Genomic DNA, 15692 nt, shown 5'->3' on the forward strand with positions numbered 1-15692 from the left:
TTATTAGACCCCATGCGCTGTATCATTCTCCATCCTTATAAATGTTAGATTTACACGTCAGTGATGTTTGGTTATTTATGAAAATGGTCATTGTAAAACGAGTTGTCCCTGCACAAACTTTTGGCCAGTAGAATGCTTGAGGTGTGCATATGCAAAGAAAATTTAATTAACAAATGCATGCTACTGTTTCTTCTCCAAGTGTTAATTATTAGATGAAATCCACTGCACCAAAAGCTTGAGTGAGAATAATTTCTTTTGTATGTTTGTCAAGAACAAGATAATTAGGGAGCACCAAAAAGATGTTTTTGTGCTAATAATTTTCTTGGCTTTGATGAATAAATGATTTAAGCACAACTCTATATTCATACTTGAACTTCTTGAAAAATTAATTTTGAGAGCCAGTAGATGTTATTTTTTTCTTTCCTGATACATAATGAAGCCCTGCCTATTTCAGAAAAGCTAAAAGAGCTTCTGATCAGTAATGATTAATAAAATGTAAAGCACTATACATATATGAATTTCAATGATGTTGTGGGAGGAGCGAATCAAAGGACCGGGGTGGCAGGGAATACTTTGGCACATGGCACTGGATTAATAAGGGGGGTGTAGAGAAGATACAGAGAACGAGGGATGGATAGAATGCTTCATAATACCCCCCTCCCCCTCCATTGTGTCCTTCTCCCCCCCCCCCAACCTCTTCGGCTGAGAGGAAAGCGTGCCACGCTTAGATTTGAGCCATTAATATTCTGTCTCGACTCATTGTCTTTGCCTGCTGACATTTACATTTAGATTGTTTATCTGACTGTGGGGGGTGTCCGACCATTAATGAATATGCTTCTGTTGTTCCAGAAAGGCTGCAATTACCAGCTCTGCGTTAAGATAATAAAAGTAGAGAGATGTGGTAGGTGGGCATTAGCCACGGCGGAGAAAAGGCCTTGGTGCTTTTTTACACACCGCAGCAAGGGATGAACTGGAGAAGCATGGAGGACTCTGTGCCGGTTTCCCTGTCATTCTGCAGTCAGATCTCTCCCGGTCTCTTGGTTCAATATAATGAGGGGTTCAGGCATAAACATGCATGCTAGCTTGCAGCTTTCTTTGGCTGTGCTTCTCTATAATGCAAGTTTAAGGCCTCACTGTATACAGTTTTCTGTCTGCATTAGGGGAAAAAAACATCTCATTGGAAAATGTTCAGTATTGTATTATTTTAGTTATTTTTTAAAAATAAATTTATAATTTTTAGTTTAATATTATATATATATAATATAATAATATATAATATAATTATATATATATATATATATATATATATATATATATATATATATATATATATATATATATATATATATATATATATATATATAATATATATATATTATATATATATATATATAATATATTATTCAGTAATATTCTTTAGTTATTTATTCTTAAAAAGTAAATCTTATTTTATATAATTTATATAAGCATGTAAAAATTAATTTATTTTAATTAATTTAATTTAATTTATTAATTCTTAAATTAATATAATAAATGATATATAAATATTTATTCTAAAAATATTTAACCAACTAAATGTTGTTCTTATGTACAGTAAAAAGCATGGCAAAGTGATGTCTATGGAGCCCCTAAAGTGACAATTGCAGAAAGAAATAATTATTTTTCAGATTCCAAAAGTATATCATCGACATGAATAATTTTTTTTTTAGTTAATTGACCTTTCGCAAAGACCCGCCCCCTTTAGTTACTGTTCTATGTCCGACAAGCCATGCCACTCTCATGCTACGCATCATGACAGTGAAAAATAGGCCTACATCGCCGAGCAAAGAGGACAATAACAACACGCTGGCAGACTATTTTTGATATGAAACAAAGGTTTCAAATTTTGTAATTTTTAAAGAAATTTAAACAACAAATACTGTTTTGTGGCTTTTTAATGTGTCGTGACAGATCGCTGTAGCGCCTCAGTTCAAGCGGCTCGTAAACCAATCATCTCTTCCTACTAGATAATTTATAGCATTAAATAAACATGAATGAACATTAGAAGGAATAATGTTTCAACTGCCGAAAGATGTCAGTACACACATTTTTCAAGTTCAAGTCAACCGACATTAATCTACTAACTCCCCTGAAGGCGGATTCAGCGTTATGACTGGTTAGATCGCCTGTCAATCAAGCTCCCGGCGAATGAATCATTTGAACCAAATACGTCTGAATGATGCATTAGTGAATCAGTCTGTATTTGAATTATTAAAAAAACTAAATTATCAAGTAATTGCATATGACAGGAAAGGTCATGTCCATGATTTTTTTCATACTATCCGCCTCCAAGCGCCTGTCAATCTCAGCATCTGAGGTCACACAGAGAGCTGAGTGCTTTGGATTCAACATGGTGGAATGGGTTGAGATGTAACCATACACTGCATTGAAATACAGCTAAGGTTAGTGTTGGCCATTAGAGAGCAGGAGCGTGGTGAGAGGGTAATAGAAAGCTCTGTAGCTCAGCGTGGGTAGTGGCCTGGTCACTCTTCATACTGAAAGGCAAAAGTGCAGCCCCTGACCCACCCATCATCTCTTGCCAGTCCTTATAGTAAAGCAAGCTACTTTTCAGAATGACACACTGCAGATCAATAACACTATTTCATTCTATGCAATGCACTGCAGACCAGGTCTGAGGAACATATGGTGGTTTATCTGAATGGCCTGCTTTTAACTGTTTTTTTTTTAAAAGCCTGTAGTGTGTATACTTTTTACTTAAATTTTTTTTTTTTTTCACACATTATTTGATTAAAATGGCAAAATTTTACATTAATTGAATTAAAAAAGCTCAGTAATTATATAAAAAGATTGAATGAAAAGTTATTGAGGTAATTTGACAGAAAAGTAGTACTGTTTAAAAAATTTATTGTACTGCATTCTATTTTTAGTGTACAGTGGAAAATGGGTTGTTGATTTAATATCAATTAGTAAAACATTTATTTATTTTTCCACATATGATGAATTTTTAAAGAATATTCTATGTATAAAGGCTGTCAAGCTCCAAAATTAAATATAATTAATTATAAGTGGTCTATACTACTTTTCAATGTATTATTCGCAGCACCGGCTTAAATGATTTGTTTATGAATTTGTTTATGATTTGTCCCATATTGGTCAGTTGATGCATATAGTGTATACAGTCATATTGATCACTTTTATGATTCTTTTATGGTATTTTTGTGCCCTTTTTGATTCATTGTCATTATACTGAAAACAGCGACCCGGATATTTTTCTACCAAAAAAAATAAAAATAAATCTACTTTAGTGCTCTACAGTTTTGAAATTGCATGAATTCTTATTCTTTTAGCCAGTGTTCTCTCTTTTTATATTGATTGATATTGAATTAATACACTACATGGAATTTTTGCTCAATGTACTGCATGCCGTAAAAGAGTGTTGAGCGGATGAAACGGATCAGCACAGAGAGTCTGAATGTAAAAGTGATTTAATGAAGTCTGTTCTAATGCTTCTCTTCAGTCCACTTACACAGATTAGATTAGAGCTGTGGCCTCCACAGAAAGCCCATCTTTTCACTGTATTGTTCCAGTGCCATTTTAATTCTAAAATGGAAAGGTTTACTGTGCCAAAAGAAGATTTTCACTCTGTTTCACCACCAATTGTTATATATTTTTATCATTATTTAACACAGCCACATTTCAGTAAGCCGCCCTTTGTGAAACACACCACTGACCTTGGATGCAAACACAATTTATAGATATGTTAGACTGAAAGGAGGACTTTGAAATGAAAGAAAATAGAGACAACAATGGACTGAACATTTATTTATTTATTTAAATAAGTACATGTTCAGCCCATTTTATTTATTTAACAGAAAAATTAGCGAATAATGGACTGAACATACTTTATTTATTTATTTAAATAAGTAATTTTTTCAGCTCAGTGGCATTGTATTTGTGTATATATTAGGGGTGTAACGGTACACGTATTCCTCTCGAACCATCACGGTACAGTTCAGTTCATGCAGTATGACGACGAGTACAGGCGATCCACACTCCAATCCAAAAGGGGGTAACGCTAACCTATTTTAACCAGCATTAACCACCAATAATCACAATAAGCTCTGTTTTGTTACTTTCGAAACAAAGTGCCATCTTTGAAACTCTGTCCATTTTATCACGAATTTCAAACAATAAATGCTGTTTTGACGCTTTTTGATGTGGCGTGACAGATCGCCGTAAAGGCACCTCATTTCAAACGGCAGCGAGTGAACGCGATCATCCCTTCCTCTTCACTAACAGAAAGAACATGAAGGCATGTTAAACGATACAGTACAACTTAGTGTTTCAACTGCTGAAAGATGCCAGTAAAACAAGTAAACAATACATCACGTGGTATTACATTTACCTCAGAAAAGCCATTCAGTGTCAACAGCTTACGCTAAATATATGCACTATAGCCTATATATTAATTATATTTTACTTAACCTGTTAGTTAATGTAAGGCCTAAATAAATCCGTCATGAAAACAAGTTATGACATGGAGAAACAGAAGTTAATGCAAAAACTGCCTTGTGTGTAATTTACATGCTTACAATACATACATTTTTTTATTTTCTTTTTTTTTATTTGAGTTTTGATGATTGTCTAAAAATAAATAGCAATGTGGGCTCTGTTGTTAACTGTAACCTTTATTATAGTAATGTGCAAGTGAGGGCTTCCTAATAGTTTATAGTATTAGCAGAGACAGATTTTTTTATCCTTCAGAAAATTTTAATTATAAATGAATACATTTAAAGACAGAGACACAGTTGGTTCAGTAAAACATCGTGTAATAAAAAAAAAAAAAGAGAAAAAATTTTGTTTTCTTACCTTGCTGTACCGAACCGTGACTTTAAAACCGAGGTACGTACCGAACCGTTATGTTTGTGTACGTTACACCCCTATACATTCATTTATTTAACAAATGAGTCTATGTACTGAACATATATTTATTTGTTATTGAAATAGTCAATAATGGACTGAACATTTATTTATATAATTATTAAACAATTTCCTAATTTTTAAAAAATTCTCTGGAGCATAATTAACTTTACATTTGAATCTTTCCCCTGATTAAAAGTGGCTGAACCCTCCGTTCATGACTAGTGTGGCCGTGAGTGATTTACAGTGAAGTGCTGCATGGCATGTAGGTCTGCCATCAGTCTGTATTGGCATGCCCTGCTTCCATGGCAACATACTCATACAGTACGTGCAAGTAGAAGCCCCGGCATGGCTGCGCCCAGATGTTGAACTCAGTAACCCCTATTTATTCTAATCCACGCGACGGTTTTCCATGCCTCGGCCCATCTGTATCCCTGTCACATGTTAAAACGTTGCGTTGACATACATTAATCCGGCCAGGTGTTATTTCCCCTCCCCCCTGAAAAATCCATAATGCGTAGGAATGAATAAGGAGGTCGACCATCATTCGACCTTCCTTGACAAAATGACTCTTTTAACCTTCCCTATGTCCTTTTCCCATCTTCCTCGTGCTCCTAAAGTAAAAGATAAAGGAATAAACCAAACTTATGGGTTGAACTTAATGAGCTGCGTAGGAATAGAGCTGCTACCCTCCTGGGATTTTCTTCCCTACAGTGAGTTGTGGTGCTTTTGAGTCGGGAAGAGCACATTATGAAATCCTGTTGACATTGTGTTGATTTATAAGGGCATTCTCTCCATTGTTTCCCTTGTGTCCTGCAGCTAAGCACGACGTGAATGGTAACAGGACAGTGCCACCATTCCCAGAGGGATTGCAGATGGTCTTATTCGGTAAGTGATCCGAGCTGTGAGATATGTGTGTGTGTGTGTGTGTGTGTGTGTGTTTCATCGCGGCGTGGGGGTAGACGACCGGCGGTGGAAGGAAATTAGTCCCCCTCATGCACCCTCTCATCCTCTCGAAGAAGTGCAAAACCAAAACTGCAAAAGGACAAGGAAAATAAAAGGGAGGGGTGTGACGATTAATTGCAGACTGCTGATTAGGATCTCTTTAATAAATGCATTTGTTCAGCCTCACTTTTTTCATTATTTAGGCCTCAAACTGTGTAATTCATCATGGCAGACAGGAATTAAATGGCTGTTTTATCACAGGGTCTTGTTTACAAATAAAATAATATTCAAAGTATGTATACGGCTTTGCAAATCACAACCCCCCCGCTGAGAGCGATGAAGGGTAACTCTTACCTTTGACTCTATGAAAATGTCCCTTTCTTCCTGCTAGACAGCGCTCACCCTCATTTACTGAACATTGACGTCCCCCATGTGAAAGCGTCATCTTATAGTCTTGGCGTTCACGTGTCCCTCTGGGCCGCCGTAATTGAGCTCCAGATTCTAGATTCTCCATCATACGCCTTATGCTCAGTTCTCCACAGCAGCTTGTAAATCAGAGAAATCTGGTCAAGCCGACAGTCGTGTATGTTTTTTTTTTTTCAACAATTGAATTACTTTCCACCCATGGGATGTTGTGGTAGATAACGATATACTAGTTACCCTCTAATTTATTTTTACTGTTATAGAGGGGAAAGTATTATTTGGTAATAAATGCTTACAGCGGGTGTTAGTTTTATGGTGGTTGATATGTTTTTATTGGCGCTGAGTAAACGTGTGATGGAGGAGTCTTTAGTTTTATGGGATTGTAAATTCATAGCTAAAATACGGAGCTTTGAATAGGAAAAATAGGACCTGATTTAACACCAGTGGGAAGGTGCTAGAGGAGGCTTGTTCCCAGCAGAACACAAAAACACACAGGAAAGAGAATTTGGTGAGGGAAAAAGACTAGTGTTGGTAAAATTCTTTTAATGTTTTTGAAAAAAGTCTTGACAAGGCTGCATTTATTTGATCAAAAATACAGTAAAAACTTTTGAATGGTTATATACACTGCAGAATGTTAGTGGCTATGTAATTTTAATGGGATAGTTTCCCCCCAAATTAAAATTCTGTCATTATTTAGTCACTCTAATGTTGTATGCTGTTATTTTGTCCATGTTTAGAAATGTTCTATAAAGTAACTTTTTTTCTGTCAGGCACCGAAGCAGAAAAAACATCTTAAAAGCATCCTAAAAGTATTATAAAAGTAGTCCATATGACTCCGTGTTCACTAAATTCCATGTCTTCTGAAGCTGTATGATAGCTTTGTTGCGGAAAAGGAAGCCATATGGACTACTTTTCTGTTCCTTTCATGGTGTTTTTTTTGTCTCTTTTGGAGCTTTACAGCCCCATGGTCACACTGAACTTTCGTGGTATGGCAAAAGCAGCATAACAATTCTTGGAGAAGAAAAATAAATAAATAATAGCATATAGGTTTGGAAAGTTATGTGGGTAAGTAAATAGTGACAGAAAATTCCTTTTTCTTTAATCAAAAAACACATTGTATTCAGTTGATGTCTGATTAACAGCAGTTGCTGTTTTGTGTTTTTGTGTTGTGTTCATAGTGCTAGCAACCCAAAGTCATGGGTTTGATTTTCCATTAAATGCATGAAATGTATGTGTAAACTCAAAAAAATGAATTGTTGGACTTATTTAAAAAAGCAGCGTCAAGTTGTTAAATGCAACTATAATGAGTAGTACAAATAACAATTTAGTTGTATGAACTAAAGAAATTCAAGTAAAGCTGACATCAAACATTTCTTGAGTAAATACAAATCATTTGAATTTGTCACTCTTCTGCATAATGGTAACCACAAAATTCAAAGACATTACAGAAACTCCTCTAAATGTCCAACATAACTGAACATTAAACACTAACATAAACTAACAACATCTTTCCCTTTACTGAAAAACACATAAAATAGTCCCTTGCAAAGCATGCTGGGAACTGTGGATCCACTGCCCAGTTAATGGTCAACATTATTTGTGTGTTTCACTCAACAATGTTAATTTGACTGAACAAACACTTATTTAGTAAAGCTGCCAATATTCTTTTTTTTTTTTTTTTAGTGGAAACAACTCAGTTAAATTAAGTTTGTGTATTTACATTGAGTTTAAGTAATATGAACAAGGATGTTTTGAGTGAAACTAACAACAGTGAAAGTTCATTTTTTTGAGTACTTTTGTAAATGTATACCTTGAGTACAATTTAAAGGTGTCCATCAAATGCATGTTCTCAGAATCTTTTTCATTTCTAGCAATAACAGAAATTTGATGTTTTGTGATCTCAATTATGGATCAGTTATCATCTATGGCTATATATTTATTTTGTCTTTTATGTTTTTAAACACAGGTATGGGCTGTTTCTGGGGAGCAGAGAGGAAGTTCTGGATGCAAAAGGGGGTCTATTCCACTCAAGTGGGCTACTCTGGCGGTTACACCCCAAACCCTACCTATGAGGAAGTGTGCACAGGTATGTCTCTGATCCACTTTCCACCATCCCATTTTCAAGCTATCAGTCACTTATTGTCTGTGGAGATCCAACCACATAAAGAATGTGTACACAATTTGAGTATCATGAATTATACATGAACTGTATTGATGTTGACTGAGTAGAAATGACTGTAAAATATCCATTACACAAACCATGGTCTTAGAGCTTGCACCATATATTTGAATTCAGAATTTCAGAATTCAGAATCAGAATTCAGATTTCATTCTGTACCATTTAAAAAAACTAACAGCTCTGAACAAGAGGAGCAGTGTGACAAACAGAAGCCACATAATAGATTCAACAGGACGGACACAATCCAGGTCCAAATGGTTGGTGTTACAAAGTGACCAATAAACAAATCAGACATTGTGATCATATGCAAGCAGAAAACCGTAACGGTGGTTTGGCAGTGCCAAACAATGGTAGATAGAAAGCAAACTGGGATGCTTGAGAAATATCAAATACTGAAGAAGGAATTAGAAGGAATGAGGCAAGTTAAAGCCAGGGTAAATCCAGTGGTGATAGGATGCTCTTGGGACATTGACACTAAAGCTGGAAGAAAACGAGACTTAACAGGAAAAGCAGCAGAGATCTCCACCCATATGAGACCAATTACAAGCATCCCAAGAAGATCTATCTGTCTATCTATCTATCTATCTATCTATCTATCTATCTATCTATCTATCTATCTATCTATCTATCTATCTATCTATCTATCTATCTATCTATCTATCTATCTATCTATCTATCTATCTATCTATCTATCTATCTATCTATCTATCTATCTATCTATCTATCTATCTATCTATCTATCTATCTATCTATCTATCTATCTAATCTTCTAATGAGAAATGCACTAATTGGAGAGCAGAAATCAAAATTCTGTAGTAATTACAGTCTTGTTTGTCTGCAGGCATCCAGATGGCATTCATATATGCTTATACTTAAAATGATAACACTTGCTTATATAGCAATAATACAGTAGCTGACTAATATATCACTACAAAACAACACATGCTCATACTGTCGAGCTTTACCCATCCAAAAATCATCATGAAGCTTCTGTTTGAATGCAGTAATCAAGATGGATGTTTTTGACATGGCTGGATTTGCCTTAGCTGTGGCAGCTATTGGCCTATCATCATCATCATCATCATTATTATTATTATTATTTATATCTGAGCCTCCCCTTCCTTATCCTGTAGGATTTGTGATTTAGAATATTAGGCTTTTTAAAAAACAAGGCGGGGAAACAGAATAGGAATACAGAGTGGCCAGAACATATATACTGCTGTTCAAGTGTGTGCTTTTGTTTTGAAAGAAATAAATACACTCAGTCACTCAACAAGGATGCATTAAATTGTCAAAAGTGACAGTAAAAGGACTGTTATATTGTTACAAAAAAAATCTATTTCAAATAAATGCTGTAGTTTTAAATGTACTATTTTTCAAAGAATCCTAAAACAAAAATGCCTCACAGTTTCCACAAAAATATTAAGCAGCACAACTGTGATAATAATAAACTGTGAGAATATCTGATAATAATAATAAATGATTTTTGAGCATGAAATCAGCATATTAGAAGACACTGAAAATTCAGCTATGCCATCGCAGGAATAGATTACTGCCTGGAATTATTTTAAAATATATTAAAATAGAAAAGAGTTATACTACAATTGTAATAATATTTCACAACTTTACTGTTTTTTTTTATTTTTATTTTTTTTTTACTTTTAAACAGTAAAGTGATTTTAAATATACACACAAGATTGCTACAATTTTTTGTTACTTTGCTATTTTTTTCCAAAAAAAAAAAAAGCTCAAATTTTTGTTTTTGAAAAATAAATAGAATAAAATGAATTCTACATTCTGAGTCCTGACGTGTTTAGCAGAAGTTTTTCTCAGCTCAAACTTACTCTCTTAGTTTTCCTCAGCCTAGAAAAGCCTGACAGGCCTGGGCTTTGATCTCCGGAGCTTTCCCTGTGTGCTGCTTTAGCGCAGTTCAGTCACAGAGATTTCCTATCGAGTGAATTTGCTTTAATGGTCTCTCACAGAGTGCGTAGCCATTCCTTACTATGAAGTTTAGACGACATAAACACAAACATGCATCTCACTGCAGGGCATTTATATTTAAATTACCTCTTTTTCTTAGAAACTGTACATTTTCAGAATCAAAGATGTTGTATAGCCGGGTGTGATGATTCAGCAGGTGGTCCATCACTACAAGCAGAACTGGTATATATGGCGTGGGGTGCTGAAGACTCAGGGGGAGCTGTCCATTGGTTGGTGCTGAAATGAATGCTGGTGCTGAAATGGTTGGCAACACTCTGTGCTCCTCCACAGGGTTTAAATGCTGACATCCTTTTGAAACAAGTAACAGGATTTTAGAAGAAATGGGAAGATAAGGCTTGTGTTTATGTTGTGCTCTTGCAAATGCATAGTTTCATTTCTTTCAAAAAGATCTTTTTCAATACCTAGTGAGCTACCTGACTGCCTAAATAGGCAGCTACCTTCTAAAGCAGCATCTTAACTAAAATGAAACCTCATAAGTGACTAAATGCACTATACATATAGGCAGAAACTCAAAGCACTATACAAATAGGGCTCAGAATAATAGTCTAGTAGTAGGTATTTGTACTTTTTATTATTGAATGAATTATATGTATATCTCTAGTCCTTTTGCTTTATCCGCCATCTTGAAAGGATTTTTTACAGAGCTCATCACAGTGCATTCTGGGATTTTTTTTTTTTTTTCAGTGCATTTGGGAGTCTGCCTTGATGTCTTAAAATATAGGCAGCCTACTATGTTTTGTAGCAGAGCGATAGAATCATACACAGGATTTAACTTATGCATCTGAGGGGGAGGGGATGTGCTATGATCCTTAAATGCTCTCTCGCTTTGTCTTCGCACTCATTCGCTCTCTCTCTCTTTCTGTGTTAATCTCAGTCCTGTCTGCACAAGAGCTTGTGTCAACAGGGGATTAAAGGGTACAGACATGTCCGCCAAGAAGAAACATGCACTAAAGATAAAGCCACCAATGCAAACAATTATAGAAAATAGCATCTTATGGGTCATTCTACAGAACAGCTCATATTTGCATACATAAATAACTCTATAGTTGATGTCAGCTTTTACTGCATTGATATAGACATTTTTCATATGTAGACATTAATATATAGACATGTATATAACAATAATTAGTTTTTTCTTCTCAAATTGTTCTTAATGCATTAGCAAATAAGCACATTTTATATATAATACACACACACACACACACACACACATTTGGGCTCGGTAAGATCTTTTGTAATGTTTTGGAAAAAAGGCTGCATTTATTTGATAAAAAAATATAGTAAAAACAGTACTTTGCAAACTATTATTATAATTTAAAATAATTGCAAAAGTAAAAAATATTTAAAAATATATTTTAAAATGTATTCCTGTGATGTCAAAGCTGAATTTTCAGCAGCCATTTCTCCAGTCTTCATTGTCACATGATCCTAGAGAAATTATTCTAATATGCTTATGATTTGAAGCTCAAGAGACTATAATTATTATCAGTGGTTTTTAAATGCTTTTTTATTCTTTTCAGAATTTTTTGAATAGAAAGTTCAGAAGAACAGCATTTATTTGAAAAATATAAATCTTTTGTTACATTATAAATGTCTTTACTATCACTTTTGACCAATGTTTATATATATATGTATGTATATATATATATGTTTGTATATATGTATGTATATATATATATATATATATGTATATGTATATGTATATATATATGTATATATATATATATATATATATATATATATATATATATATATATATATATATATATATATATATATATATATATATATATATATATAATATGTGTGTGTAGTGTGTATATATACACACATACCTATTTTCTTTTTCTAAATGACTTGAAGCTGTGCGTCAACTGATATTTGAAGACATAATTATATCCTAATATATATTAAAATATATTAATTTAGCTCGAGTTGGCACAGTGCAATTTATAAACAGTTGAACAAATGATTTGTCTTATAGATTACAAAACATTCACCTTATAAACTGGAAAAGGCACCCGTTTCATAGAATGACCCTTAAAACTGAAGCAGCCCACAGTCTCTCTTTTCAACCATTTTGCGTGGCAGAATCAGAGCTGCACAAAGAAAGATCAGGATAGGATGGTGTGCTTGTGCCTTTGCAGTATCACACATAACCATTATCTCTGAATTTCAGTGCATTGTAGTTTTCACTGCTCCCACTTGTATCGATAGTCTGTAAAAGGCACTTCCCTTGACAGCTACTTGCATCACAGCTGTACCTTTGCTTAGAATGTATGCTGGTCTCAAGCTGCAGCAAATATGGCCGCCTGTGGTTGACCTTCACCATGTCTAGAACGGCACAGCCTGGCGAGGGGGTGGGTGAGGGGATTACACCAAAAAAATGGGGGTTGAAAAAAAGGATTTGAGCTGGGAGATGGGGAGAAAAAGAGGCTAGATGCTTCAAAGAGGAAATGTAGAAGGGAAGAAAGCCGAGCAGAGGGAGAGGAATAGAAATCGAGAGGGAGGGATGAATGTAAAGAGAGGAGTGGGAAGTGTAGGAACAGGTTCAATGGGTTCATTACTCTTCCATAAGCCAACATGCCGAACGCAGTTGGAGGATAATGCTGCTGGCTCTTATGCTTCCATTAGAACACCATTGTCTTTTTGCTGCATGTATGAACATTTGCATAACATGCTGTCAAAAGGTTACATCAAGTGCAGAAATTGTACGTTTTTGGTTTCTTTTGCTGTGGCAGTGATTTTATACTGCTCATGTGTATTTCTATATCTAAAAAAAAGATTATAGATGGCCAGAGAAGATGCAACAACAGTATCCAAATTAACAAGTGCCAAATGCAAGTACTTTCAAGTTTGCTAAAAGGTTGGCTGGTCATTTCATAGGGAATTGCACGGTTTATATTAAATTGTGACAATGATTATTTGACACACGACAAATTCGGTAACACTTGACTTGAAACTTTTATGTATAATGCATTATAAAGATATGCATTAAAAGAGATATGCATTATAAAGAATGTAAAATTATAATGCATTATATCTTTTCATAAATAATTATAACTAAAGTTAAAATGCACTATAATATTTGCAGACTCTTTGCACTAGTTTAAAAAAAATTGTAATAACATATGACAAGATCTCAGAGTTAAACTGTGTCAGAAAATATAAACAACTAATATTTTTGTTATTTTATTTCATCTTCATTTCAATTTACAGAAATTGTTTTAATAGTTTGTTTTATTTAACAATAATAATCCTGGTGTGAGCTAATCCATGGCAGTATTTTTTGAAGTTTATGTAGTTCACAGACAACAAAAATGTTTTAATACCTTTCAACTTGGTCCTATGTTTAATTTAGGGTATATGCACGGCCAACATCAGAGAGGGACAACTGGGAACATTGCGATGAGCCAGCCTGCTAAATGCATTTTTACAATACTGAGTGTTTGGGCGTGAATTGATGCGAGGGCCCTGGGTGTATGGGCAATGGCACGGCTTTGGTTTTCCATATCTCAGCACTGATAATGTTACTACCCCTCTGTCGTCTTGCCTGGTAATGAAAATAACCCCACAGGTTAGTCCTTTATTACTTTTTTAATATCAAAGCAATATAGATTTACTGGAGATAACGTAGAGGAAGGCCCCCCATAAGACTGAAGCAGAGATTATTAAGCAGACTTCTTTGGTAATAAATTAATGATGGGAGATATGGAATTAGGACCTCTTTTTTTTCTTTTCAGTTTTGGGGTTCTAGTCACAGCTGTTTCATGTTTCCTGATTCATTTGCATCATGCTGCTCATAGTCCAAATATATATTATAGACATAGTCATAAAAATAGCTAGACGATATTAGGAATTCTGGTTTTGGAAACTGAAATTAATGCAAACACACAGACACACACACAGAAAAAACACATTCATTTACATGTGTAAATGAATCGGTCGGTAAGATTTTTAAATGTTTTTGAAGGATTTCTCTTGTGTTCAGGATATATTTGATCAAAAATACATACAGTAAAACATCAACATTGTGAAATATTATTTAAAATTTGAATTTAAAATTACTATTTTTGTTAACTTTGTTAATTTTTTTATTATTATACATATTAAAAACAGTTGCCTCATTTTTTTTTTTTTTGTGGAAATCAAAATACTTTTTTTTGACGATGATGAATAGAAAGTTCAAAAGTTCAAATAATACAGCATTTATTTGAAATAGATTTTTTTAAAAAGCAAAAAAAAAAAAAAAAAAAATTCACTGTCACTTGTCCTTGCTGAATAAAAGTAACTAAACCATATTATATACATATATATATATACATAAAATAAAATCTGAATATTCAGGAAATATATATTCGGAACCTGAATCTTATTTACTGTTTCCTCACAATCCACTTAAAGCACTAAACAAAAATAGTGCCGAACAGTATTAATATCAAATCATTGTAATCACAACCCAACACTTGGGTTGCAAGATGAGGAACTGTGCCATGCAAACTGTGTTTCATACAGATTTTGTGTTTGTGTTTTTGTGCCATTTCCTTTAGCATAATGCAGACAGTGAGTGGAAATACACAGCTGGTGCAGTGAATTCCCCCATTGTGTTTTTACCTGATTGCATTTGAAAGTAGTTGTCTTAATACTTTGATTAAACTTCAATGGCTTCTGTATGATAAGACCAGAAAAAAAAAAAAAAACAATTTTGCTCTGTGCTTGTTGTTTTAAAGACGTTGGAAAAGAAAAGACATCAGCAATTCTCACTTTCATCTCTGACCCACTTCTTGTCTTCTTTTTCGATTGCTACTAATGGCTGTGCTGTTGTTAAAATCCAGCCTTAAAGAGAGCATAATCATCAGTTTGAGTACGTAATGTATTGTGCTTGTGTTTGTTAGATGCTGCTCTGTGCTTCTCCTCCATGCTTGCTAACCAACAATGAGTCATTTCAAAGTAATTTCTTGTTTTTATGAGTCATTCTAGAGGAAGCTCTTCTTCTCTTAGACATTTTTCATGGGTTTCTCCTACAGGCTGCATTTCTTATTGAAAAGCACCCAGCTGATGTTATGAGAACAGGTAGATCGACTGACCTTGTACTTTTATGACAGGGTCAAAAGACACATAAAGTTAATCAATAGGGAGGACTGACCCTACCGCAGGAGACACGGCCAGTCAAGCCAAGATCAGTGACCTTCGATGACCTTACCGGAATGGGACCCAGAGTCAC

The 15692-nt window shown here is 34.4% G+C and overlaps 1 protein-coding gene across 1 annotated transcript in view; it reads left to right on the forward strand.

Annotated features, from left to right (window-relative positions):
* msraa (methionine sulfoxide reductase Aa) overlaps window positions 1-15692 on the forward strand; it is an 86229-nt gene that overhangs the window by 42218 nt on the left and 28319 nt on the right. Inside the window, exons 2-3 of the mRNA XM_067383166.1 lie at window positions 5740-5808; window positions 8255-8374. Of these exons, the coding sequence (XP_067239267.1) occupies window positions 5740-5808; window positions 8255-8374 (189 nt within the window). The remainder of the gene's footprint in view (window positions 1-5739; window positions 5809-8254; window positions 8375-15692) is intronic.

Source organism: Chanodichthys erythropterus, chromosome 4 (genome assembly GCF_024489055.1).
Source record: "Chanodichthys erythropterus isolate Z2021 chromosome 4, ASM2448905v1, whole genome shotgun sequence".
NCBI classification, from domain to species: domain Eukaryota; kingdom Metazoa; phylum Chordata; class Actinopteri; order Cypriniformes; family Xenocyprididae; genus Chanodichthys; species Chanodichthys erythropterus.